The sequence below is a fragment of the Oncorhynchus mykiss genome, chromosome 9, assembly GCF_057628025.1.
Source record: "Oncorhynchus mykiss isolate SJ-2025 chromosome 9, ASM5762802v1, whole genome shotgun sequence".
NCBI lineage: Eukaryota > Metazoa > Chordata > Actinopteri > Salmoniformes > Salmonidae > Oncorhynchus > Oncorhynchus mykiss.
In genome coordinates, this window is record NC_143030.1 from 49,139,894 (window position 1) to 49,167,746 (window position 27,853).

At 41.5% G+C, this 27,853-nt stretch overlaps 1 protein-coding gene across 2 annotated transcripts in view; it reads right to left on the reverse strand.

Moving 5' to 3' along the window:
- The window catches only part of tafa5l (TAFA chemokine like family member 5, like), a 41,024-nt gene extending 27,414 nt beyond the window's left edge, over nucleotides 1-13,610 (reverse strand). Inside the window, exons 1-2 of one of the 2 annotated variants that reach the window (XM_036988103.2) lie at nucleotides 12,803-13,541; nucleotides 561-710 (exon numbers count right to left, since the gene is read on the reverse strand). In XM_036988103.2, the coding sequence (XP_036843998.1) occupies nucleotides 561-710; nucleotides 12,803-12,905 (253 nt within the window). In that variant the 5' untranslated portion in view covers nucleotides 12,906-13,541. Of the gene's footprint in view, nucleotides 1-560; nucleotides 711-12,802 lie in introns of both variants that reach the window. The other variant, XM_036988104.2, reaches the window with a different exon arrangement.
- Nucleotides 13,611-27,853: the final 14,243 nt, after the last annotated feature.

Consider the following 27,853-nt stretch of genomic DNA (forward strand, 5'->3'; position numbering starts at 1 on the left):
GAGAGAGACTGGTTCGGATTGTATAGGAGAAATGGAGAGAGAGAGAGTGTGTTGTAGAAATATATAGACAGTGCGCAACCGGTCTGTATTTAATGGACTGGCTATTAACGTCAGCGAGAGCTGCGATGGCCAGCCAGTAATAATCCATTTGCTGCCGCTGTAATCATAGTTCTCTTTTAGTTAAGCAGCGTTGCTGGAGCGTTATGTGGAGCTGTCTGAAGAGACAGTATTACAAAGACAGCGTGGTACCAGACAGGCACACGTTATGCCAGATACGGCCTGTTGTTTATGTACTGTTGAGCAGTGCAGGCTGGGGACGGGGGAGGAGTTGTGTGGTTGACCTCTATGTTGCATGAAGATGATCATAGAGAGATAACTGCTAGGCTTGCAAAAATTCCCCACATTTCCAGAAATACCAACTGGAATATTCCTACAATTAGGAGGGAATAAGCAGGAATTCCTAGACTCCTCCAACCAGGATTATTGGTCAATCTGGGGACGTTACCTGAATTTTTCCACCCTAGAGACAGCTTAATTAAACTACGGTTGTTCACACTCACCGTCAACGCAGGCAGGCCTGGCTCGCGTGGTGCCAGCGATCTGGCCTCTCCTGCAGGCACAGCGGGCAGTCTGACGGTCGATGGTCCGCCTGGGCACGCTGCTGTCTCTGTTGAGCGTCACGATCTCACACGTGCCCACCGCCAACTGGCCTGCAGAGACAACAAGGTGAGAGTCTCAAATGGCACCCTATTGTGTAGTGCACTACTTTTGACCAGAGTCTGCACTATACAGGGAATAAGGGGCCATTTCAGACGTGGTCTACTTGACATTACAATCATTCAGCAGAAGCTCTCATCCAGACCTGGATTCAGATAGTATTTGCTTTCATTCCAATAATTCAGCTGCACTTGATTGAGCTTGCCTGGCGCATTGGAATCAATAGAATAGTCCCCTGGAATTCCAGGCCGGCTCAATCAACTGTAGATCATAGGTGGTTCTTTACATATTTCCCAGAAAATAAATACTAAGATGAACAAGGTTGCTCCATGAAGGTGAAATTTTATCTCTACTTCCTGGCTTGAGGCACTATATTTCACCTCATCCCCCACAATGCAATTCCAACAGAAACAACACTGTTGGTATCTAGTCAATAACCTCACACACAGCTGAGTCAGACAGACTCTCCTGTACAGCCTTCCCTGCTGAACGTCCGATACAACGATTAGTGAACAATGCAAATGTAGCAGAAGAGTTTGAACATCAAGCTGCCTTGTTAAAGTCAATTATGGTACATACTAGGAAAGATCCCTGCACGACCTTCTACAATTATAGTCCGTTTTGAACTGCTGTTGTTTAGGTTTGGGAGGAACATCCACAAAGCCCAGAGAGTAAGTCATCTCTTGCAGTGTATTCTGCTTCTACCTGGTAGTACTATAGTTATTATCAGTCTGATGAAGACTGATGAGGACCCAGGTGGTTCCCTTAAGATCCTATCTCCCAATCCATTCACTCCCATGGCCACTTAAAGCAGTAGCCTTCCACTTCCATCCCTCATAACGCGCTCCACACTTATCTCTACCAGTCAACCACTGAATTTAGATAGGAGCATTACAACACAATCAGATTCAAGTGAGGATTCGCACAGGCTATGTGTAATTTAATTTCATACACTGACACACAGGCACGCATTCACAAAAATACACACACAGAGGCTTACTCACACACACACACACACACACACACACACACACACACACACACACACACACACACACACACACACACACACACACACCAACCACCCCCACATCCAGCACATCCCCGTCCCTCCCCCACACACTGGGGAGTTAATGGCTGTGCCATCAGATATTAGTGCTGAGCGATTAACCAACATTTCGGTTATTTTTAGGTTTTTAAACAACTAATTGACTGACGTCAGTTCAATTATTTTAATTCCATGTAGTTTTTTTCTTTCTTTTGTGAGCTGGATGCACAGTTTTTGTAGAGATAAATCATAGCCAATATTCGACATAGCTTAGTGTAGAAAACGTGGTAATTAACTACAATGACCATAATCCATTGTGCGCGTGCCTACTTGTCCAGTCTGTGTGGAGCAGACATGGAGACAGTGAGAAGAGAGAATGTGCAATCAAGAGGGATAGAAAGCAGTTGCTTTGCAAGGTATCGCTACCTGAAAATACATGATCTAAGTGATTGATAGTTGGCATTCTGCAGTCATAAAAGTATACCATATTTACTTTGAAGAACTACAAAAATAGTGATTTTGTCAGACAGCATAAGGCAGCAGGTCTATAGAGATGAGATGATGACTTGGAATGAAATAATAAAGTCATCAAATAAAACAAATATTTTATTAAAGTTAAGTAATAAAATAATCAAACCGACCCCAAAAAGCACTAATTGTTCTGTACTAATATGCTGGACATACACAAGGCTCTGGTCCTCGTGTTTCAACAGCTACCAGATAAATGGGACCATGTGCAATAAGCCTAGAGGATAGGGAGGGAGAGGAGGGAGAGGAGGGAGAGAGAGATGGAGACAGTACGGAGCATTACAGGCTTCTTAATGTGCCCTAAGCCACTGCAGCCCATTCCATCACGCCAAGCAGGAGTTCATTCAAATGACAGGGGGTTTCTGTCACTTGGTGATGTGAAGGCGCATGGCCTCGTCTCTATTTCAGATGATGAAATGCACATACTGTGGGGGCACAGAGTGAGGTATAGCGGTGGGGGGGGGGGGGGGGGGGTCGCCCACGCTCTGGTTTCCATCACACATGACACCTACATATGTAGGATCTTAATTTGATTACACTTTTGTTGATAATTTTTTTAAAGGCTTCTATAGTTTTTAATTCCCACTTTAAAACGTCAGCCTTGATTCTCCCTAAGAAAATGTATCAACCCCTACAAAAAATGATAATTCACATAATAATTTACATTTCATGTTGCTGCAGGATTATTTTCCAGCAGTAGAAAACCAGCTCAAATTAAGATCCTACATCTGTACAGGCGCTTGCACAAATGACCTTCACTGACACACACACACACACACACACACACACACACACACACACACACACACACACACACACAGACAGAAAAAGAGATGCATGGATCCACACAAACCCACACACACACACACTGACATACAGTGATGCATGGATAAATACACACATACACACACACACACACACACACACACACACACACACACACACACACACAGTGATGCATGGATAAATACACACATACACACACACACACACACACACACACAGACACAAAAGTATGCACACACAAACCGCAAAGCAAATGTATAGTGAGCAGTGTTATTTTGACTCTGCACTGCTTGTATGATATACTGTATATACAGTGGGGGTCCGAAATTATTGACACCCTTGATAAAGATGAGCAATTATGACTGTAGAAAATAAAACATTTAAATACTTAGCTATATTGTATGCCGCCCAAAAATGGGAAATTAAGTTATTTTATACTAATACAATTGCTCAGAGAAAGAGATTTGGTTTAAGTAATCATTGTTTTCTCTCAAAAAGGTAGAGGTCAAAATTATTGACACCCCTAAAGATTCTTATAAATAAAGTAGTTGATTTAGTATTTGTTCCCATGTTCCTAGCATGCAATAACTACATCATGCCTGTGACTCTACAAACGTACTGGATGTATTTGCAGTTAGTTTTGGCTGTGTTTCTGATTATTTTGTGCCCAATAGAATTGAATGGTTAAATCATGTATTGTGTTATTTTGGAGTCAATTTTACTGTAAATAAGAATAGATCTGTTTCTACACACTTCTACATTAATGTGGATGCTACCATGATTGTGAATACTTTGGAATGAATCGCGAATAACGATGAGTGAGAAAGATACGGAGGGTCAAAGATCATACCCCCAAGACATGCTAACCTCTCACCATTACAATAACGTGAGGTTAGCATGTCTTGAGGGTTTGATCATTGACCCTTCTGTAACTTTCTCACTCATCATTATTCATGACTCATTCAGGATGATCCGTAATCAATTATGATCCCAACCTTTTTGAGAAAAAAAAGATAACTTGTTCAACAAAATCTCTTTCTTTGAGCAACTGTGTTAGTATAAAATAATTTCTCCAAAATGTTTTTGCATATAATATAGCTCAGTATTAGAATAACAATGCACATGCCCCGCCCACCTGAGGATCTGTCTCCTTCGGCTATTTATTTCCTGTGTTTGAGGGGTGCAGAATCCACTTGTCACTTTAATCTCGCTTGATTGATTGCTTTCATTTTACTCCTGCGACTCTTTCCTACTCTTGTTTGTGCCTGTTTTTCTCCCCCGTTAACCTTACGACCACGGAAACGTTTGTAATGACCTGACAAACACCCCCCGGTAATGGCTGAAATGGGTTCAATGAGATACATTGTCTTTCCGTTGCATTTATAAGAATGCTAAAGCTTGGTCTGGGATTTCATTTGCTACAGTTGAAATGTTTACAAATTATATGCGCTGAAATGAAAGCAACTTTCAAAAATGAATACTCGGATTATAGTGATCATGTTTGATCTCGCAAACAATGTGAAGTATGTTTGGATAGGTGTAATCTAGAGCCAAGCGTGTTGATTTTTTAATCCAACGGTATCCTGCTATTGACACACTTGTTGAATTATGCAAGAGAACATGACAATAACAGTAATTATTGAGGAAGTCTAGACAGAGCAGGTGAGTTCAGGTAGGTCTAGACAGAGCAGGTGAGTTCAGGTAGGGTAGACAGAGCAGGTAAGTTCAGGTAGGCCTGGACAGAGCAGGTGAATTCAGGTAGGTCTAGACAGTGCAGGTGAGTTCAGTTAGGCCTGGACAGAGCAGGTGAGTTCAGGTAGGTCTAGACAGAGCAGGTGAGTTCAGTTAGGCCTGGACAGAGCAGGTGAGTTCAGGTAGGTCTAGACAGAGCAGCTGAGTTCAGGTAGGGTAGCAAGAGCAGGTGAGTTCAGGTAGGCCTAGACAGAGCAGGTAGGTTCAGGTAGGATAGACAGAGCAGGAGAGTTCAGGTAGGGTAGACAGAGCAGGTGAGTGCAGGTAGGATAGACAGAGCAGGTGAGTGCAGGTAGGGTAGACAGAACAGATGAGTGCATGTAGGGTAGACAGTGCAGGTAGGGTAGACAGAGCAGGTGAGTTCAGGTAGGGTAGACAGAGCAGGTGAGTTCAGGTAGGTCTAGACAGAGCAGGTGAGTTCAAGTAGGGTAGACAGAGCAGGTAGGGTAGCCAGAGCAGGTGAGTTCAGGTAGGGTAGATGGAGCAGGTGAGTTCAGGTAGGGTAGACGGAGCAGGTGAGTTCAGGTAGGGTAGTCAGAGCAGGTCAGTTCAGGTAGGTCTAGACAGAGCAGGTGAGTTCAGGTAGGGCAGACGGAGCAGGTGAGTTCAGGTAGGTCTAGACAGAGCAGGTGAGTTCAGGTAGGTCTAGACAGAGCAGGTGAGTGCAGGTAGGGTAGACGGAGCAGATGAGTTCAGGTAGGGTAGACGGAGCAGGTGAGTTCAGGTAGGGTAGACAGAGCAGGTGAGAGCAGGTAGGGTAGACAGAGCAGGTGAGTGCAGGTAGGGTAGACAGAGCAGGTAAGTTCAGGTAGGCCTGGACAGAGCAGGTGAATTCAGGTAGGTCTAGACAGTGCAGGTGAGTTCAGTTAGGCCTGGACAGAGCAGGTGAGTTCAGGTAGGATAGACAGAGCAGGGGAGTTCAGGTAGGGTAGACAGAGCAGGTGAGTGCAGGTAGGGTAGACAGAGCAGGTGAGTGCAGGTAGGATAGACAGAGCAGATGAGTGCAAGTAGGGTAGACAGTGCAGGTAGGGTAAACAGAGCAAGTGAGTTCAGGTAGGGTAGACAGAACAGGTGAGTTCAGGTAGGTCTAGACAGAGCAGGTGAGTTCAGGTAGGTCTAGACAGAGCAGGTGAGTTCAGGTAGGGTAGACAGAGCAGGTAGGGTAGACAGAGCAGGTGAGTTCAGGTAGGGTAGACAGAGCAGGTGAGTTCAGGTAGGTCTAGACAGAGCAGGTGAGTTCAGGTAGGTCTAGACAGAGCAGGTGAGTTCAGGTAGGGCAGACGGAGCAGGTGATTTCAGGTAGGTCTAGACAGAGCAGGTGAGTTCAGGTAGGTCTAGACAGAGCAGGTGAGTTCAGGTAGGGTAGACAGAGCAGGTGAGTGCAGGTAGGGTAGACGGAGCAGATGAGTTCAGGTAGGGTAGACAGAGCAGGTGAGTTCAGGTAGGGTAGACAGAGCAGGTGAGTTCAGCTACGTCTAGCCCTGTTCCACCTCTTTATGTAAATATACAAATACACCCAGGGTATTTATGCAAATTAGGCACATATCACTTTCTTTATTTTAACACAAAATATAAAATAAATACCTGATACCATTAGAAAATGTATGCGTGCATTCTAAAAATAAAAAAAATGCAAATTTGACAATACATTTAATTACTGAATTCCCTACAGTAGATTAACACATATTTTAAAGGACACCAGCTGGTGTGTGTATGTGAGTGTGTGTGTGACTGCGTGCTTGTGACCGTGTGTGTGTGTCTGTGACTGTACTGTTCAACCTACTGTCATCTACTATGAGTTCCTGGTATAAACAAGTAGGCCAGAGGAGCGCTACAACATATTAATGCACATCTTTTAGTCATGATGACATGGCTAGCTGCAGTTCAAACTACCACTATGTAACTTCATCAGGTAGGCCAGGTAGGCCTGGACAGAGCAGGTGAATTCAGGTAGGTCTAGACAGTGCAGGTGAGTTCAGTTAGGCCTGGACAGAGCAGGTGAGTTCAGGTAGGTCTAGACAGAGCAGGTGAGTTCAGTTAGGCCTGGACAGAGCAGGTGAGTTCAGGTAGGTCTAGACAGAGCAGCTGAGTTCAGGTAGGGTAGCAAGAGCAGGTGAGTTCAGGTAGGCCTAGACAGAGCAGGTGAGTTCAGGTAGGATAGACAGAGCAGGAGAGTTCAGGTAGGGTAGACAGAGCAGGTGAGTGCAGGTAGGATAGACAGAGCAGGTGAGTGCAGGTAGGGTAGACAGAACAGATGAGTGCATGTAGGGTAGACAGTGCAGGTAGGGTAGACAGAGCAGGTGAGTTCAGGTAGGGTAGACAGAGCAGGTGAGTTCAGGTAGGTCTAGACAGAGCAGGTGAGTTCAAGTAGGGTAGACAGAGCAGGTAGGGTAGCCAGAGCAGGTGAGTTCAGGTAGGGTAGATGGAGCAGGTGAGTTCAGGTAGGGTAGACGGAGCAGGTGAGTTCAGGTAGGGTAGTCAGAGCAGGTCAGTTCAGGTAGGTCTAGACAGAGCAGGTGAGTTCAGGTAGGGCAGACGGAGCAGGTGAGTTCAGGTAGGTCTAGACAGAGCAGGTGAGTTCAGGTAGGTCTAGACAGAGCAGGTGAGTGCAGGTAGGGTAGACGGAGCAGATGAGTTCAGGTAGGGTAGACGGAGCAGGTGAGTTCAGGTAGGGTAGACAGAGCAGGTGAGAGCAGGTAGGGTAGACAGAGCAGGTGAGTGCAGGTAGGGTAGACAGAGCAGGTAAGTTCAGGTAGGCCTGGACAGAGCAGGTGAATTCAGGTAGGTCTAGACAGTGCAGGTGAGTTCAGTTAGGCCTGGACAGAGCAGGTGAGTTCAGGTAGGATAGACAGAGCAGGGGAGTTCAGGTAGGGTAGACAGAGCAGGTGAGTGCAGGTAGGGTAGACAGAGCAGGTGAGTGCAGGTAGGATAGACAGAGCAGATGAGTGCAAGTAGGGTAGACAGTGCAGGTAGGGTAAACAGAGCAAGTGAGTTCAGGTAGGGTAGACAGAACAGGTGAGTTCAGGTAGGTCTAGACAGAGCAGGTGAGTTCAGGTAGGTCTAGACAGAGCAGGTGAGTTCAGGTAGGGTAGACAGAGCAGGTAGGGTAGACAGAGCAGGTGAGTTCAGGTAGGGTAGACAGAGCAGGTGAGTTCAGGTAGGTCTAGACAGAGCAGGTGAGTTCAGGTAGGTCTAGACAGAGCAGGTGAGTTCAGGTAGGGCAGACGGAGCAGGTGATTTCAGGTAGGTCTAGACAGAGCAGGTGAGTTCAGGTAGGTCTAGACAGAGCAGGTGAGTTCAGGTAGGGTAGACAGAGCAGGTGAGTGCAGGTAGGGTAGACGGAGCAGATGAGTTCAGGTAGGGTAGACAGAGCAGGTGAGTTCAGGTAGGGTAGACAGAGCAGGTGAGTTCAGCTACGTCTAGCCCTGTTCCACCTCTTTATGTAAATATACAAATACACCCAGGGTATTTATGCAAATTAGGCACATATCACTTTCTTTATTTTAACACAAAATATAAAATAAATACCTGATACCATTAGAAAATGTATGCGTGCATTCTAAAAATAAAAAAAATGCAAATTTGACAATACATTTAATTACTGAATTCCCTACAGTAGATTAACACATATTTTAAAGGACACCAGCTGGTGTGTGTATGTGAGTGTGTGTGTGACTGCGTGCTTGTGACCGTGTGTGTGTGTCTGTGACTGTACTGTTCAACCTACTGTCATCTACTATGAGTTCCTGGTATAAACAAGTAGGCCAGAGGAGCGCTACAACATGTTAATGCACATCTTTTAGTCATGATGACATGGCTAGCTGCAGTTCAAACTACCACTATGTAACTTCATCTGCATGTGTGACAATATCTTGGTCTCATACCTTGTACATTGAGATCATGTGATTCAGCAATCGAAAGCACACACCCACAACCAGATGCCCCACTGTATACATACCCCCACTTCAAAGAGGACCGTGAAGCCGAGTCACTTGATTTCCAAATGACTTTGGGATGATTTGTGAATAAAAATAAGAGTAAGCTCATAACCTACCCATAATACTCAATAATATGTAAGGGCCAATCATTGTCTTTGGTTTTTGGTCATCAATGCTTTTAACATAAAAGTAATCCAAGCCCAGATTGTGGATTTAAATCTCTCCTGGGTCATACTTTTCTTTAGGAAGGAGGCATTTTTGTGCTTTTTTGTAATTTGGGTAAACTATACCTTTAAAATGCAGGAGGGAGGTCCTTTCATAGAATAGAGTCGATCAAAAAGACTGGGGCTGATGACAGGAAACAGACTAGGACAATAACGTTTCACCCACATTCTCCCTGACATCAACAATTTTAACCTCCCAATGCATTCCACAGACAAAATAACTCAACGCTCAACCCAGAGGAAGGCAAACAGCTGATGCTATTCAGGGACCTGTGAAATATGGGCCTTGGCGTGCAGCAACATTGATTTTGCAGTAAAAACCCTTTTCATTTTTCCATAAACATCCCCATAGTTTTATGACTTCATTACCTATCAAAACAGGAGTAGTGGTTTACTCACAATTTATGGAGCAAAACCGTCCCCCCTGTAATTTGAACCACTGAACAGAACTTCTGGAGGAGACTGAAATCTTTCCTATCAATTTCACAAAACCTTCTCCACTGAGCTTCAAATGGACAAATACAATGGACTTAGTAGGCTAAAGCACAACATGTTGTTGTAACCCCACAGCTAAAGTCAGTGGCGGTTCTAGCTTGTATGGCTCCCTGGGCGAACCCCCCCTTCAGCCCCCACGCCAACAAACAAACAAAAAACTCATTTTTATTCAGACATTTGGAACAACACAAATAAATAATCATAACATTTAAAACTATATAAATATAAAAATATATACAAAAAGAAGACCCCTAAATATCAAAAAGAAGTAACGAAGACAAATAGAAACACATTTGTGTTGATTTGGCACTAGAGCATCATTACATTACCCATCCCCCCCCAAAACTGTCAACCAAGCATCAAGACTAAACCAATTCATCCTGGTGATGTGCAGACTGGTTTTATGTTTTTCTTAATGATTTTGCACAAACCAGAAAAAAATGCAACAATATGTCTGTGAAACTATATATTCACAGTTTCATGAATGAATTGTGGTTTATTTGGTAGCATTTCGTAGTGTGACGGATTTTACTAATTGCATTAGTACTGTACGAAGTTAGAGGTATTTGAAAGACTGCCCCACTACCCCTACCTCAGGCATCCAGTGGGGAGACCTGAGGTCAACCCCCGCCCACCTCCCCATCTCGTACTTCTGAGTGGGAGACCTTCCCAGGCAGTAGCCTGCCTAGCTTACAAACTAGTATCAGGGCGCCCACTCCGACAGGGTTAATTGACCCACAGTCCCACACGGTGGCATGATATCATTGACGTGACGTGCCGATGAGCGATAGAAAACCGATGTGCAAATGTCACCATTCCAAAAACAATTGTGCGGGCGCCCAGTGCCGCCCCCGGCACAATGTCGCCCTGGGCGGCTGCACATGTCACCTATACCTAAATCCGCCACTGGCTAAAGTGACAAACTTACCTTTCCATCATCAACATATTTGATGCAGATACAGTCCAAGAAACACACACCTCCACCTCAAAACATCTCAGAGAACATCTCTCTTTCTCTCTTCTGACCCATACACACAACAAAGGTGGTGAGGTTGACAAAGCGAAGAGGGGGGGGGGGAGCTGCTGGTCCACTGAACAACTGGTGGAATTGGCTCTGGTGAGGGAAATCCAGACATTTCCAAATTTAGTGTTGAATAAACTGGCGAGCATGGAGAGGAGCTTGACAGGCCATCCATCTGTGTGGGGCCGGGGCCCAATGGCATGAGAAGGCCAGGCTACTGTACTTTGATTTCCTGTCGCTGTGACAGATGGTGCCGCTATGGAGGGGAGGCGATGCAGCCAGTCATGGCAGGATTCACGACCGCCCCTGCCCCAAGACCTCTCTTTGTTAGGCTACCAGGGGCCACCCAGGGAGGTGGAGATCGGACCTAGGAGCACTGAGTGAGTATCTGTGCATGGTCAGGTGTGATTGAGATATGTGCACCGTCGTACAATAGGGAAGCAGAGGTATACATGTATTTGACTTGAGCCATGGGAAACTTGAGAAGACTTCAAATGCTGGAGGAGCGCCCAAATCAAGTCGACCCCTATACTTACCCCTATGAAGGTGTGGAGATTTGAGAGGACTGGACAGGTGTAAGCGATATGGATATCATTTCCATCTAGGCAATCAGAGGGTAAGGTGAAGCTACAACCATATCATACCATATCTATCCCTCTCAAATCTCCACAAGTCCATAGCAGGGTAGGGACAAGTGGTTGGTTTGGGATCGACACAAAGAGAAGTCTAAACAATGTATCCAGATAATCAACATGGCTGCCAAAGGACATCCTGATCTTTGTGACTGTGAATCTTTCTTATGTTGGTGGAGAATAACAACCTAGTAATTTATCCCAAAACCGAACTACTGTACACAGAGAGAAGGTCAAAGTGCAGGTTTGATCAGTATCTTGAGGGCAGGCCATAGTATTCCATAGTTCAGGGGTTTATACTGCGGTGTATAAATGATCTGTGATGAATTGATGTAGTTCATATGAAGATGTTATGTAGGCCCATGCTATACAAAGCCCTTAGACATACCCTGGGGGCTTTTTCGGTAGCTTCAATTATTTACTGAATGGGAGTGGGTTGTGAAAAATGAAACTACATTGATTGCTTCAGTTCTACACCTCCATAACAAGGTTATTTGTGAATAATGTTAATATCATTATTATTGTAATAGACTCAAAGACAGCAAGCATCCTTTTGTCAATCATGTTGATATCATTGGTTTGAGAGAGGAGGAGCTGAGGAAAACATAGACATTTGCCTTGTGAACCAGAGAAGAAAATGAGCATGGTAGTAATAAATGAATAACCATGTTCTAAGCTCTGGTGTCCTTCTCTGTTAGACAAGACTACAGAGTTCCAAATTGGTTTAGTTCAGGGCAGTAGCCTATGTAGCAGAGAGAAACGTGTTTTTGCTTTCCATTCTGTGGATGAGTGAATGTGTAATTGCACTACTAGTGCATACATAATTCAACAGGGTAGACTTCTACTGTCATTGCATGGCAAGGAATTAATATACAACTGTATGAAATCATAAGGCACATGATGAAGAATAATAGACTTGGGCTAATGGTAAAATAAATAGGCTTCATCACAGCCAGGGATCCTCCACAGTCAGGGATCCTCCACAGAATTACATGACAGGAGCATTGCTTCCAGCATTCATCTTTTGAGTAGCCTAACAACAAATAATCCCCTAACACACTCGACAACTGGTGGCTGCCGGCAGGCCCTGGGGTGGTTTTATTTTCCCAAGTGTTCTAAGCAATTTTTGAAAATTATAATTATTATTAAATATTTGTTTCATTGTTGGACATAAAAGACTGTGAAAACACCAAGAAATCAGTTCCGAGTGGTTTACATTTTGAAAATCTGTTTCCAAGTACAGTATTACCACGAATAATAGAGACGTGTGATCTTATATTAAAATGTAAGCAAGGTTTGAAATGATTATGTTTTAGTCAAATATTATATATGTTGGGGCTTCTTCCGGTAAATTTGCAGTTTACTAATTATTTGTAATTATGTTCAGCCCTAGACCATCTGCTCAAGAAAAAAATCGTCCCGAGGCTGAATCTAGTGGATGATCCCTGGTCTAGAATACCAACCCAAGAGAGGGTCATTTTTATGTAAAAAGCAATAAAACAAAGCAAAACAACAACATTGTGTAACAACAAGTATACACTGAGATCAAGCAGTATCAAGACAATGAATGATCCATGTGTAGCTGTCCTGTCTCCTTGCATTAGAAATTCCAGTAAGTAGAGTAGCCTAACCGTGGCATTGCATCATGTAGATGCACTTACCCTCTCTCAGGAGATGGGAGTAGATGACCCACAAGAGCAACAGACAGCAGAGCGACGCTCCTCCACCTGCTGAGACCTTCTTCATTCCCTTTCCCGACTGCATCCTTTCTCCCGCGTCTCGTCGTATCCCTCGATTTTCCCACTTTTAAGGTGGTGTTCAAATGGGTGAAGACTTATTCCTATGGTGTTTCGATAGCCCGCCGTTGACATCTATTTTCCGCGGTAAATTAGTGGAGGACAATTCAATAGAGTAGCCTATGATTGACACGATCCCTTATTAGCAAATTCCCTTCTTATATTTTTCTGTGACTGTCAATGATTTGCAGTGAGTGCAACGCCGATCGAAGCTTCATAGCAGCCCAAGTTGAATCTAAATGAGATGTCCATTTGGCAAGTTTCAAACGACATTCAGGAGTCAGGAGAGGATTCTCACGAAACATCACCATATGATATGAAGTTAATACACTTCATAATCCCCGGTGGAAGTTCCAGGTTTATTCCATATACCGTATGGTTTATCCATTCACGGATTGCAGATCGAAAGACTCACCGTTCAAGCAGCCTACTACTGCAAGACGCGGAGGCGAACGCCAAGACCTCCGCAAGCATCGTCAGCTTCTTTGCGCTTGAGCGCGAATTTCCTACGACGACGCACGAGCTCATATTCTTCAGTTTCTTTAGTTGAAAGGCCAAGAAAAATAGAAGTTCGGCTCCTACAAAACAAAACAGGATGTAGTCTAGTTATGCACGGTGGCTGTGCAATCGACTGCAATAAACATCAACATAAAATCCTAAAGGTCACAAATACACCGTGTTGGGAGTAGTGGACTACATTTATCCAAGTTCAACTAGTAGCCTAGGCCTAATTTAACTACATTTTTGCAGTAGCTTGGTGGTAGTTTAAAGGCCCACAGAAGTCAAAAACTTGATTTTCTGTGTTGCATATTTCCACACTATGAGGCTGGAATAATTGCCTACTGTGAAATTGTGAAAATTATGATAATGCCCTTTTAGTGTTAAAGCTGTTTGAAAAGACCACCTGAAATTTCAGCCTGTTTTGGTGGGATTGAGTTTTGGCCTGTCTTTAGTTATTAGACCAATAAGAATGAGCAGGGGTGCAATTTACACTGGGGACGGGGGGCATGTCCCCCCCCCCACATTCTGAAATTGCATTTTTGTCCCCCCAGTTTTACAATTCGAATGTGATTCATAACAAGGCAACAGTGTGCTTTGGGACCATGTGGATGCCTCCGAGCGGAACGGTTAGGCTGTTTGGAGTGTTAATCCATCTGGATAAAAAGATGTATAATAATGATGCCCCCCCCCCCCCCCCACTTCTAAAACCAAAGTTTTCCTCGGGAAAGAGAGTTCCATACCTCTCTGCCAATAACAGCTGGTTATCTCTGCCACTCAGACCACCCCCAGACAGTCCTAGCAAAATACTTGCTTGAGAAGTTGCTCTTTGCCAAGAAGCTATTTTTAATTTTTTGGACCATTTTAATAGAAAACAATCACAATAAGGTACTTCATTTTTACCCATTAATTATTTGATACTGAAATAAGAATGGGTGCATTGAATCTTTAACTAAATTCATATCTTGGTAGTGTTTTCAGTAGTTAATTATTTTTCTGCAGTGGTAACTACTGGCACTACACACTACTTTTTTTGCAAAAATAAAATATAATATGGGTGAAGTAGGCATGCATTTCCTTTATTTTTCCGGCATTTCCTTTCTTTTCCCGGCATCATTTAGTAGACTAAATTACACATTTTGTCAATATCTGACTCCAGAGTGAGCTGTTCTTGCAATTTGTAGTCTATGACATTTCAGAGATAGGTTTCACATAGTTTGGATGTAGTGAATTACTTCAAAGTAACTTTAGCTCAGTAAACTATATTTTTCTTAAGGACAGCTTTAGTGTAGCTTAACTTCTTCCATTGTGAAATAATTGGTAGCTTGGTTAACTCATTTCAGAGTACTGTAGCTTCCCCAACTCTGCAAATAAAGGCTGCTTAAACAAAAGTGCTGTTTTGTCAGATTTCTTTTGTATTAGGCTACACTCACAAAAGTGCAATGTCCAAGGCTATATGCTATTGCATTTGTCAGTTATTCTAATTATTTGGCCAAGATAGAAATAGGCTATCGGTATGTCAATCTCTGTCGAAGTCTTGTCGCCTGAATGAGCTAGATTTTATCTCATGCATTTTTGCTATGATCCAGTAACAGCAGCTCTACAAATGTCTGTAGTCTATTGTGATTTAATCATATTGCCAAGTCCACCGAATTCAACTCTCGGTCATCCACCGACTATATAGCTAAATAAATAGACTATATAGCTAAATAAATAGGCAATGTCTAACCTGTTTTGACGGGACAGCGAGAAAAGAATAGATCCCAAGAGAATCACTTCCCCTCCAAGGAGTCAATTCGTACAGGCTATGCAGCATTTAGGCTACATGTCAGCTTGGATTTCCATCGGAAAGCGTGTACACGAGTAGCCTTGAGTTAGAATGTTCCCATCCCATCTATCTGACTTGCTCTCTCTCAGCAGTAAACATTACACTCACAAAAGTTTCATATTATGTGCAAATAGTTAAAGTACAAAAGGGAAAATAAATAAACATAAATATGGGTTGTATTTACAATGGTGTTTGTTCTTCACTGGTTGCCCTTTTCTTGTGGCAACAAGTCACAAATGTTGCTGCTGTGATTGCACACTGTGGTATTTCACCTAGTAGATATGGGAGTTTATCAAAATTGGGTTTGTTTTTGAATTCTTTGTGGGTCTGTGTAGTCTGAGGGACAAATATGTCTCTAATACCGTCATACATTGGGCAGGAGGTTAGGAAGTGCAGCTCAGTTTCCACCTCATTTTGTAGATAGTGTGCACATAGCTTGTCTTCTCTTGAGAGCCAGGTCTGCCTACAGCGGCCTTTTTCAATTGTAAGCCTATGCTCACTAAGTCTGTACATAGTCAACGCTTTCCTTAAGTTTGGGTCAGTCACAGTGGTCAGGTATTCTGCCACTGTTTACTCTCTGTTTAGGGCCAAATAGCATTCGATTTTGTTCATTTCTTTTGTTAATTCTTTCAAATGTGTCAAGTAATTATCTTGTTGTTTTATCATGATTTGGATGGGTCTTATTGTGTTGCTGTCCTGGTGCTCTCTGTTTGTGTTTGTGAACAGAGCCCCAGGATCAGCTTGTTTAGGGGACTCTTCTCCAGGTTCATCTCTCTGTAGGTGATGGCTTTGTTATGGAAGGATTGGGAATCGCTTCCTTTCAGGTGGTTGTAGTATTTAGCAGCTCTTTTCTGGATTTTGATAATTAGCGGGTATCGGCCTAATTCTGCTCTGCATGCATTCTTTTTGTTTTATGTTGTTCACCTAGGATATTTTTGCAGAATTCTGCATGCAGAGTCTAAATTTGGTGTTTGTCCCATTTTGTGAATTCTTAGTTGGTGAGCGGACCCCAGACCACACAACCATAAAGGGCAATGGGTTCTATAACCGATTCAAGGCCCTTCTTGCCAGAAGTAACCTGTGGTGCTGATGCTTAGGCTGCGGTGTGTATAGTTTTTTGTGTGGTCTAGGGCAACGGTGTCTAGATGGAATTTGCATTTGTGGTCCTGGCAATTGGACCTTTTTCGCAACACTCTCTCTCAACACACAGAGAGACGCACACTCAGCACATGCACCCACAGACACACGCCAAATGTCTTCCCTAATTCCTTTGTGAGAACAGGCGATGAATCACATTCTTTGGATAAAATTGTCTAATTAAGACAATCTTTTTTTATGCCAAAACTCCATTGCCCAGAGGAGCAGGGAGATAAAGAAAGAAAAAATAATATTGGCCATGTTGGGAATTTTCCTATTCAGACATAAGGTGTATGAGAGATGAGATGGGACAACAGTACAATGCACTGGGCATTGGAGAGCTTCTCGAACCTCTCCTTCGGGGACCACAGCTGTTCCATGTATTTGATCTATTCCAGAGCTAGCACACCTGATTCAACTTGTCAAATAATCATCAAGCCCTTGATGAATGAATCAGGCGTGCTAGATCAGGGATAGAATACAATTTTGAAACATCTGAGGGCCCCGAGATCTGAGAACCACTGAGGTAGAGCACATGGAAGAACACAATGTCTCTGAAGACAGTGGGCCTGAATTTGTATCCCTCCACAGTGGAGTCAGTAGATCAACAATGTGGTCATAGCAACATCTCTAGATTACTGATTATATTGTTTTGGAACATTCTGAACAGAATGTACAGAAATAGCCTTTGTGTGTGTATGTGGTGTGGTGTGTGTGTTACCCGGTCAGATTTAGAGCTCTGCAGATGCCACTCTATCTTCTAAATGACCACCATTAAAACTCCCTGGCTGTTGAGTACCAGACCCATAATTCAGTCCTCCGCTATACGACCAGTCAGTCAGTCTGGTCTGTATTAGCAGATGGAAAGGTGGTCTCAGTTCAGATATATTCATCCACTCTTACAGGGATGGATCTTAGGATGAACTATACTGTGACAATCGTAAGGTAAAGGACACTTGGTTTGTTCAAAGAACCCGTTTTAATTGATCCTCAAAGAACATCTTGGGGTTAATTTTTGAACTACCCCCCCGTCCACTGTTAACAATAACACAGTATTTTAGTTCTCATTATGATTTTAGTGTTAAAGCAGAATACAAATAAAATATGAGGTCAACTCCCAGCATAGCCCCATGTCCAATGGATACATCTGTCGTGTTGATGTTAATGTGTTGATGTTCTCCTTATCCAAAGCCAGGATGATTTTACACTGTATGGTGATTGAACAGGTTTCCTGTTAAATTCATCAGAGGTGTAGGGAGGGTAAAGTCTCAATCCAATAAATAATAATTATTCAGATGATTAACAAAGCATGCACACAACAGTATTCCTACCTTGGTTTTTGTGGTGAATGTGAATGAAAACAACTTTTGGTAATGGTTTTCATACACACACCTTGTCCATAATGTAGAGGCCTGTGGGATATTCATTGAAGAGGTAAGGGATCTGCACAACATACCTTCGTATGCCTCCTTGTCTGTATACCTGCAGATACAGACACAAAAGAGACCAGTTTAGTCATCTGCACCCAATACAGCTACCGTAGCCTTCAACATATTCTTATAGCCTACATATTCTTATAGCCTACATATTCTTATTACATATTCTTATAGCCTACATATTCTTATTACATATTCTTATAGCCTTCAACATATTCTTATAGCCTACATATTCTTATAGCCTACATATTCTTATTACATATTCTTATAGCCTACATATTCTTATAGCCTACATATTCTTATTACATATTCTTATTACATATTCTTATTACATATTCTTATTACATATTCTTATTACATATTCTTATTACATATTCTTATTACATATTCTTATTACATATTCTTATTACATATTCTTATTACATATTCTTATTACATATTCTTATAGCCTACATATTCTTATAGCCTACATATTCTTATAGCCTACATATTCTTATTACATATTCTTATAGCCTACATATTCTTATAGCCTACATATTCTTATTACATATTCTTATAGCCTACATATTCTTATAGCCTACATATTCTTATAGCCTACATATTCTTATTACATATTCTTATAGCCTACATATTCTTATTACATATTCTTATAGCCTACATATTCTTATAGCCTACATATTCTTATTACATATTCTTATAGCCTACATATTCTTATTACATATTCTTATAGCCTACATATTCTTATAGCCTACATATTCTTATAGCCTACATATTCTTATTACATATTCTTATAGCCTACATATTCTTATAGCCTACATATTCTTATTACATATTCTTATAGCCTACATATTCTTATAGCCTACATATTCTAATAGCCTACATATTCTTATTACATATTCTTATAGCCTACATATTCTTATAGCCTACATATCCTTATAGCCTACATATTCTTATTGCCTACATATTCTTATTACATATTCTTATAGCCTACATATTCTTATTACATATTCTTATAGCCTACATATTCTTATTACATATTCTTATAGCCTACATATTCTTATAGCCTACATATTCTTATAGCCTACATATTCTTATAGCCTACATATTCTTATTACATATTCTTATAGCCTACATATTCTTATAGCCTACATATTCTTATAGCCTACATATTCTTATTACATATTCTTATAGCCTACATATTCTTATAGCCTACATATTCTTATAGCCTACATATTCTTATTACATATTCTTATAGCCTACATATTCTTATAGCCTACATATTCTTATTACATATTCTTATAGCCTACATATTCTTATAGCCTACATATTCTTATAGCCTACATATTCTTATTACATATTCTTATAGCCTACATATTCTTATAGCCTACATATTCTTATTACATATTCTTATAGCCTACATATTCTTATTACATATTCTTATAGCTTACATATTCTTATTACATATTCTTATAGCCTAAATATTCTTATAGCCTACATATTCTTATTACATATTCTTATAGCCTACATATTCTTATAGCCTACATATTCTTATTACATATTCTTATAGCCTACATATTCTTATTACATATTCTTATAGCCTACATATTCTTATAGCCTTCATATTCTTATTACATATTCGTATAGCCTACATATTCTTATAGCCTTCATATTCTTATTACATATTCTTATAGCCTACATATTCTTATAGCCTACATATTCTTATAGCCTACATATTCTTATAGAATATAGCCTACATATTCTTATAGCCTACATATTCTTATAGCCTACATATTCTTATTACATATTCTTATAGCCTACATATTCTTATAGCCTACATATTCTTATTACATATTCTTATAGCCTACATATTCTTATTACATATTCTTATAGCCTACATATTCTTATTACATATTCTTATAGCCTACATATTCTTATTACATATTCTTATAGCCTACATATTCTTATAGCCTACATATTCTTATTACATATTCTTATAGCCTACATATTCTTCTTATAGCCTACATATTCTTATTACATATTCTTATAGCCTACATATTCTTATAGCCTACATATTCTTATTACATATTCTTATAGCCTACATATTCTTATAGCCTACATATTGTTATAGCCTACATATTCTTATAGAATATAGCCTACATATTCTTATAGCCTACATATTCTTATAGCCTACATATTCTTATAGAATATAGCCTACATATTCTTATAGCCTACATATTCTTATAGCCTACATATTCTTATTACATATTCTTATAGCCTACATATTCTTATTACATATTCTTATAGCCTACATATTCTTATAGAATATAGCCTACATATTCTTATAGCCTACATATTCTTATAGCCTACATATTCTTATAGCCTACATATTCTTATAGAATATAGCCTACATATTCTTATAGCCTACATATTCTTATAGCCTACATATACTTATAGCCTACATATTCTTATTACATATTCTTATAGCCTACATATTCTTATTACATATTCTTATTACATATTCTTATAGCCTACATATTCTTATAGCCTACATATTCTTATAGCCTACATATTCTTATAGCGTTCATATTCTTATTACATATTCTTATAGCCTACATATTCTTATAGCCTACATATTCTTATAGCCTACATATTCTTATAGAATATAGCCTACATATTCTTATAGCCTACATATTCTTATAGCCTACATATTCTTATTACATATTCTTATAGCCTACATATTCTTATAGCCTACATATTCTTATGACATATTCTTATAGCCTACATATTCTTATAGCCTACATATTCTTATTACATATTCTTATAGCCTACATATTCTTATAGCCTACATATTCTTATAGCCTACATATTCTTATAGCCTACATATTATTATTACGTATTCTTATAGCCTACATATTCTTATAGCCTACATATTCTTATAGCCTACATATTCTTATAGCCTACATATTCTTATAGCCTACATATTCTTATAGCCTACATATTCTTATAGCCTTCAACATATTCTTATAGCCTACATATTCTTATAGCCTACATATTCTTATTACATATTCTTATAGCGTACATATTCTTATAGCCTACATATTCTTATAGCCTACATATTCTTACCTTTAGATTGATATCCATTGAATTGTGTCCATTTTCTGTTTTAGAAAGATTTGCACAAATATGAAAAGATAAATGGTATCATCGTAAAACAATATCAAGTTAGTTCATACAAGGGACAAACCTTCCCTTAAATTGAGGAGCTCTTAACATTTTTCAGTTAAGTGCCAGCACGTTCTGTCTTTTCAAATTCAAATCCAAATGTTTGGGCAGTTAGTTGGTGGGGTTCTTGCAGGAACCTAAGGAGGTTTCCTCGATGAACCCCACATCCTATGGGGTTCTTGGAAGAACCTTTTGGGGGACAGTTTCAGTTTCAAGAACCCTAAGGTTATTCAAAGAACTTTGATGATCTTAGAAGAACCCTTGTTGAACCCCCAATTTTTAGAGTGTTATCTTGTGTACCAGACTCATGAGGCCGTTGAAAGACACTAAAATAAGACAGAGATGGATTGTTGTTGATAAAATATGCCCAAACCCACATGCAGACCAATAGTCTTATGCCTGTACCACCCACTGCCATTGTGTCCTTGAGCAAGGCACTAAAATGAATATTTCAGCAAGGCACTAAACTCAATATTGCAATAGCGTGAAAGCTCTCATGCTCTAATGCTCTTGTTCATTCAACAACCCTACATAGCCCAGTCTCTTCTTTGGTTACACCACCAGCACTCTGCTCAACCTCACAACAACTCCAACACCCATGAGCCACACCAATTCTTATTTGGCAATGACTATGAATACTTTCCTTCTGCTCTTTTCTTCTATGGGCAAGGCAGCAAACGGACTGACACAGAATGGCCCTCTTTCTGCTCCACTGGAGTGAGAGCCGTGTTGACAATCTCTCTGCGAAGGGACGGGAACATCTGTCCTTCTGAGATGCAGCGGACCTTGAAAGGAAAACAAACAAAATCCGCAAGCAGCAAGAAGGCCCTTCCACAATTACAAAGCGGACACACGTGCCCCTCATAACAAAGTTGGGTTCTAAGGAGTTTAGTTCTCTTTGAACTGGGTTTTATTTCTGTGGCTCGCCTCAAGAATAATTGTGGACAGAATTGTTACTGGGTAGCTGCTGGGTAGCTCGCAGAGTCCATAGCCTAGGAGGCATGTTGGACTAAGCAGTCTGGTGAAGAAAAATGTACTCTAATTTGCACTTTTTAGTTTTTTACCCCAATTAGATGTATATAGCATTACAGGGATGATGAAACCAAGACAGTCCACTTAATATGATATGTTACGTTACGTTTCATATGGTATGTATTCATTTGTGGATGTCCATCACCCATTTCGTATGATATGTTGCAAATATCAAAATGTACAATATGCTACAAATGTACAAAAAAGTATGATATGCTACAAATTCTAGCTAGGTGGCTAATGTTAGCTGGCTGGCTAACGTTATCTAGGTTAGGGGTTAGGGTTAAGTTTAGGATTTTGGCTAAAGGTTAAGGTTACAGGAAGGGTTATCTAAAAGGGTAGGGGAAGGGTTACCTAACATGTTAAGTAGTTACAAAGTTTTAAAAAGTAGTAAGTAGTTGAAAAGTTGATAATTAGCTAAAATGGTAAAGTTGTTCGTGATGAAAGTTAGGGTTAGCTAAAAAGGTTAAGGTTACAGGAAGGGTTATCTAAAAGGGTTAGGGGAAGGGTTAGCTAAAAGGATTAGGGTTAGGGGAAGGGTTATCTAAAAGGATTAGGGTTAGGGAAGGGTTAGCTAAAAGGGTTAGGGGAAGGGTTCGCTAAAAGGATTATGGTTAGGGGAAAGGTTATCTAAAAGGGTTAGGGGAAGGGGAAGGGTTAGCTAAAATGATTAGGGTTAGGGGAAGGGTTAGCTAAAAGGGTTAGGGTTAGGGGAAGGGTTAGCTAAAAGGATTAGGGTTAGGGGAAGGGTCAGCTAAAAGGATTAGGGTTAGGGGAAGGGTTAGCTAAAAGGATTAGGGTTCGGGGATGGGTTAGCTAAAAGGGTTAGGGTTAGGGGAAGGGTTAGCTAAAAGGGTTAGGGTTAGGGGAAGGGTTAGCTAAAATGATTAGGGTTAGGGGAAGGGTTAGCTAAAAGGGTTAGGGTTAGGGGAAGGGTTAGCTAAAAGGGTTATGGTTAGGGGAAGGGTTAGCTAACATGCTAAGTAGTTGCTAAGTAGTTGCAAAGTAGCAAGTAGTTGAAAAGTTGCTAATTAGCTAAAAAGCATGAAGTTGTCTGTGATGAGATTCAAACTCGCAACCTTTTTGCTTTAAGTAATCATCTGTGTTATGTAACCATACGTAACATATTATACTAATTTGAGTATCCCAGATTTACATTTACTGTGTTACGTTTAGTCTGAGACCAGGCTGGATGAAATGGTCCCTTAGAGAAGGATCCTTAAAGGATGTTTTGATGGGCCTACAACAATGCATAAATATACAAAAGATCCCAGTCCTAGTTGCTATCTAGCAGTCAGAAATCCTAAGTTTGTTAGGATATGCAATCATTTATTTATATGAAAAACATTAGCTAGCACATACCTAGCGTTTCTGTCTGTAACCTTGGCCTTGGTTGTTCAACTTCAGCCCGTAGTGAACCAACAGTAACTGTCAAGTTCCTTACTTTACATATTGTGATAATACAACTTATCAATGGGACAGAGTCAGTCGTAGAATATTCATTGCTTCTGATTTACTTCCTTCATTGGTAGTCTCAAATTGAGTGGCACAATTGTCGAATGGTTGCAATAAGAAATTGTGTTTTTTTCAATGATGAAAGGTGAATGTGAAAGTCAAGGGCATAACTTTGATTTGAAATATGGGGGGGACAACAGAGGGCAAAACATGAGTGTCCGTGGGGACAGGACTATGTAGGGAGAGGTTAGGGTCAAATAGTGTTAGTGGAATTATACAGTACCTCTCAATACCGGATTGGCCAACACTCTTACTGGAAAGCTTTTTCTCTAGCTTGCAGGCCAGGATGTTCACTGCCTGAATGGAGGACACATACATGTACATCATACTGACATGGTCCATCTCATCCTCTCCGTGTCTCCTTCCCTTTCTCTTCACTGATCTGAAGACACACGCTAGGTTAAAGCAATATGAAGGATGCTTACTGACTACCGGGCATTTGCTTTCACCTGTCCAGTTCTTTAATGTCAGTGCAGATGGAGGCAAGCACACAAAGAGAGGAATTGTTGAGTTCTCTCTTCAAATTGCCAATAGCAAACATGAATCCACTGTTGATCTTCTTCATCATTGTGAGACGGGAACTTGAGTAGCCTTGAAGTGTTTGTTTTTGATTAGCAGTGTTTAATGGTCTCTACACATTCAATTATCAGCCTCTTTGGCAGTCGATAGTCATTCGCTCATTAATGGCCCAGAACTGATTACCAAGGAGAGGAGGAGTGAAATGTGATTAATTTAAAACCACTAATTGATTAAATCCACTTAGAGGAAGGTGGGAATTTCAAACCTGAGCAAGTTTGCAGTTGAATGCCACCCCCTTCGTCTTTGTAATAAAGAATGGCTACTGTGTGCCTTCTTGTGACAGGCCTCTGTTGTAAAAGGGATGTTGAATATCAAAGGGGTACCAATATTTCATACAGGATAGCTAAGAATACCACTGAATATTTGGTTCACAGTACAGAAATACTAACCCGCATGCCAGCCTGGTTAAAAGGCTAGAACAATGCACAGCAGATAAGTTCTTTTTTTTTTAAAAATGACCCTTTTTTCTCCCCAATTTCATAGTGTCCAATTGTTGTAGTAGCTACTATCTTGTCTCATCGCTACAACTCCCGTACGGGCTCGGGAGAGACGAAGATTGAAAGTCATGCGTCCTCCGATACACAACCCAACCTAGCCGCACTGCTTCTTAACACAGCGCGCATCCAACCCGGAAGCCAGCCGCACCAATGTGTCGGAGGAAACGCCGTGCACCTGGCAACCTCGGTTAGCGCGCACTGCGCCCGGCCCGCCACAGGAGTCGCTGGTGTGCGATGAGACAAGGACATCCCTACCGACCAAGCCCTCCCTAACCCGGACGACGCTAGGCCAATTGTGCGTCGCCCACGACAGAGCCTGGGCGACAGAGCCTGGGCGCCCTTAACCACTGCGCCACCCGGGAGGCCCCACAGCAGATAAGTTCAAAGGATAATTCCTCAGCTGTACATTTGCTTACACTCTCCAATCAAGTGTAATTGTTCCATGTGTTCTGTATCTGTGTTCTGTATCTATGTAGTGTATGTAGACTATGTGTAAATTCCTCTTCTACATTCTGTCTGTATATTCTGTCTATTGCTGGCAGCACCATTTCACCAAGTCAAAATGCTGGGTATATGTAGATGTCGGCCTACCTGGTGAATAAAGGGGATTCTGATTCTGACTCAATTCAATAGTATCTATACTTTACAAGTGGCTGGGGTTAAAAGTGCTCCAATTATACATGCCTATATGTGGAGCCAGATGCATACAGCCCCGGTTATTCTACATTCATCTGTCTCAGTCCGATAACTGCTGAAATACTGCTCTACTAGAGCCCTATTTGGAGGCACAGCATTAGTGCAAAGTAGAGCTCTAGTGTGCAGGCTCACACAGGCATACCGACCTACCTATCCTACTGTCTTTTTTCAGACCCCTTGGCACAAACATTCCCACCAGAAGTAATTGGAGAGGTGTGTATGTGTGTGTGTGTGTGTGGGCATGTGTGTGCGTGCGTGCTTGTGTATTTTCGATTCACGTTGCATTCGAAGGATAAGTCAATGAGTAAGACTCAATGCCCAACCATGCGCAATCTGAGCAAAGGTAATTGGCTTGGCTGTCGCTCCACATCAGCAACATCAACTAAGCTGGCAGGAGTCTTATCGGCTGTAGTCTCCACATGCTTCAAAACAACATGCCCCTCTACCGCTGCACCATCTAGTGTCCTGACCAGCTGAATCAAGGCCTGGAAACTGCTTCATTCACAACCACAAGGTTCTCCAGCGGGTGGTGAAGACGACCCAATAATTCACTGGAGCGGTGGTCCCACAGCCAGGCTGAAGATGTGCTGCTGCTATTACACATGATTTTAAGACCATCCAAACACCTCTCTTCATGTATTGAATAAATAGTAACAAATCACACTGAATTGCTAGATGGTAGGTTTCCATCCATACATTCTCAGATAAAAAAAGAAGCAGATTGGCTAAGGTCTTTGAGAACATTTTTCGCATTCTCAGAGGACTGGAGAAGTTGCCCGTGTATACAGTATGAGAGGTTACATTGGAGTGCAGACTGAGATCCTTTTGAAAGAACCAGGCAATGCTCGCAATGCTATTAGTGCTTCCTAAGACACCATGACAAAGTGGTGCCATGCAATCCTATTCATCTTGCAGCTCTGGCCTGGAGCCGCTCACACTTCCCTACAGACAGGCTGTGTCCCAAATGGCACCCTATTCCCTATTTTGACCAGCGCTCAATGGGCCCTGGTCAAAAGTAGGGCAGTACACAGGGAATAGGGTGCTATTTAGAACACAACCAGAGGGAAATGAGAATAGGGCAGCAAATAGTACGCTATTGAATCAGTGGAGGGATGAGACTAATCCTGGTGCAGTTCGGGCCACCGTTTTCAATGTGTAATGTTACTGTGAAAACATCTTGTGACTCAAACACAGGACTCCATATTGAGTGTTCAGTAAAAGGGAGTTGTATACACTCTGCTGTTTCCTTCCTTGTGCGAACCACACCAATCTACTGACATCTCATTTCAGAGAATGGACCCAAAATAATCTTTGTCAAAGCTGCAGGAAGGAGTTGGAGTTCAGTTGTCAAACTATCGCCTGTTAAAGTGACTTCTCCATGTCTCTCCCCACACATCTCTGAAATCGCTTGTTGATAGTTGCTCTGAAACGGTAACCTCTCTTTATGCTATGAGTGTAGATAGAGGGATAGTGTTTTAGTGTGTGAGTGAGTGTGTGAGTGAGTGTGTATGTGCGTGTGAGAGAGAAAGAGAGATGGAGAGAGAAAGAAAGCAAAACAGACAGAGGCAAACGAAGCTCACGGGATGGAGATGAAAAGGGGGAGAGCAAGGGAAAGTGAAAACTCATAAGATGTAATCAAGCGTGCGCCCATTGTGCAGAATTTACAGCTGTAATTTGGTATTCCAGGGCTCCTGCCTGGATGGAGAGGCACGGCACATTCTCATTTGCCAGGAATGTCTCTGCTTGGTGGGCTTTCTGCCTCTCTCCAACAGCTCAAGGCACGGACACAGAGTAGAACAGTTACAAACCCGGCACAGTTGAAAAGAAACCTGCGACAGAGCACAGAGACCACATACTGTGGAAATACTATAACACCTCGCGACAGAAGGCACAATGCCAACGGGATTATTGCTCTGCAGGAAGAAGAGCTGAAAAATACTGTGAACCGGGACAGAAAAAGACAACCTTATTTCCATATTTTCATAAGGAGAGCTAAATAGACCAACCAAATCAAAAATGACAAAATTAGTGACCGCCAACAATGTCAATCTAAGGTTTAAATTGAGTTCTGGGCCCATATTCAGAAAGTGTCTCAGAGTAAGAGTGCTGATCTAGGACCAGGTGTCCCCTTGTCCATTCATTGTAATCTTAAAACAAAACTGATCCTAGAGCCGCACTCCTACTCTGAGACACTATCAATACTGTCCCTGACCACTTTGAGAGCTCACCACCTCTAATAGCAGAGTAGGGTTTTGTGAATGTGTGTTGCAGGATCAGCAACAAGACACACATATTTGTTCCGGTCAACTCCTCTCAAAGCAATTAAAAGCACAGTAAAAAATACATCTGTGCCTAGTGTGAGTTCACTAGCTGTTCACCCATTGTATGGTTACCTTGACGAACAGCCTGTAGTTTGATTAGAAACCTGCTTGCTCCATTGTGCTGGGTGGTACTGAGGGGGAAGTCAGGGGGATTG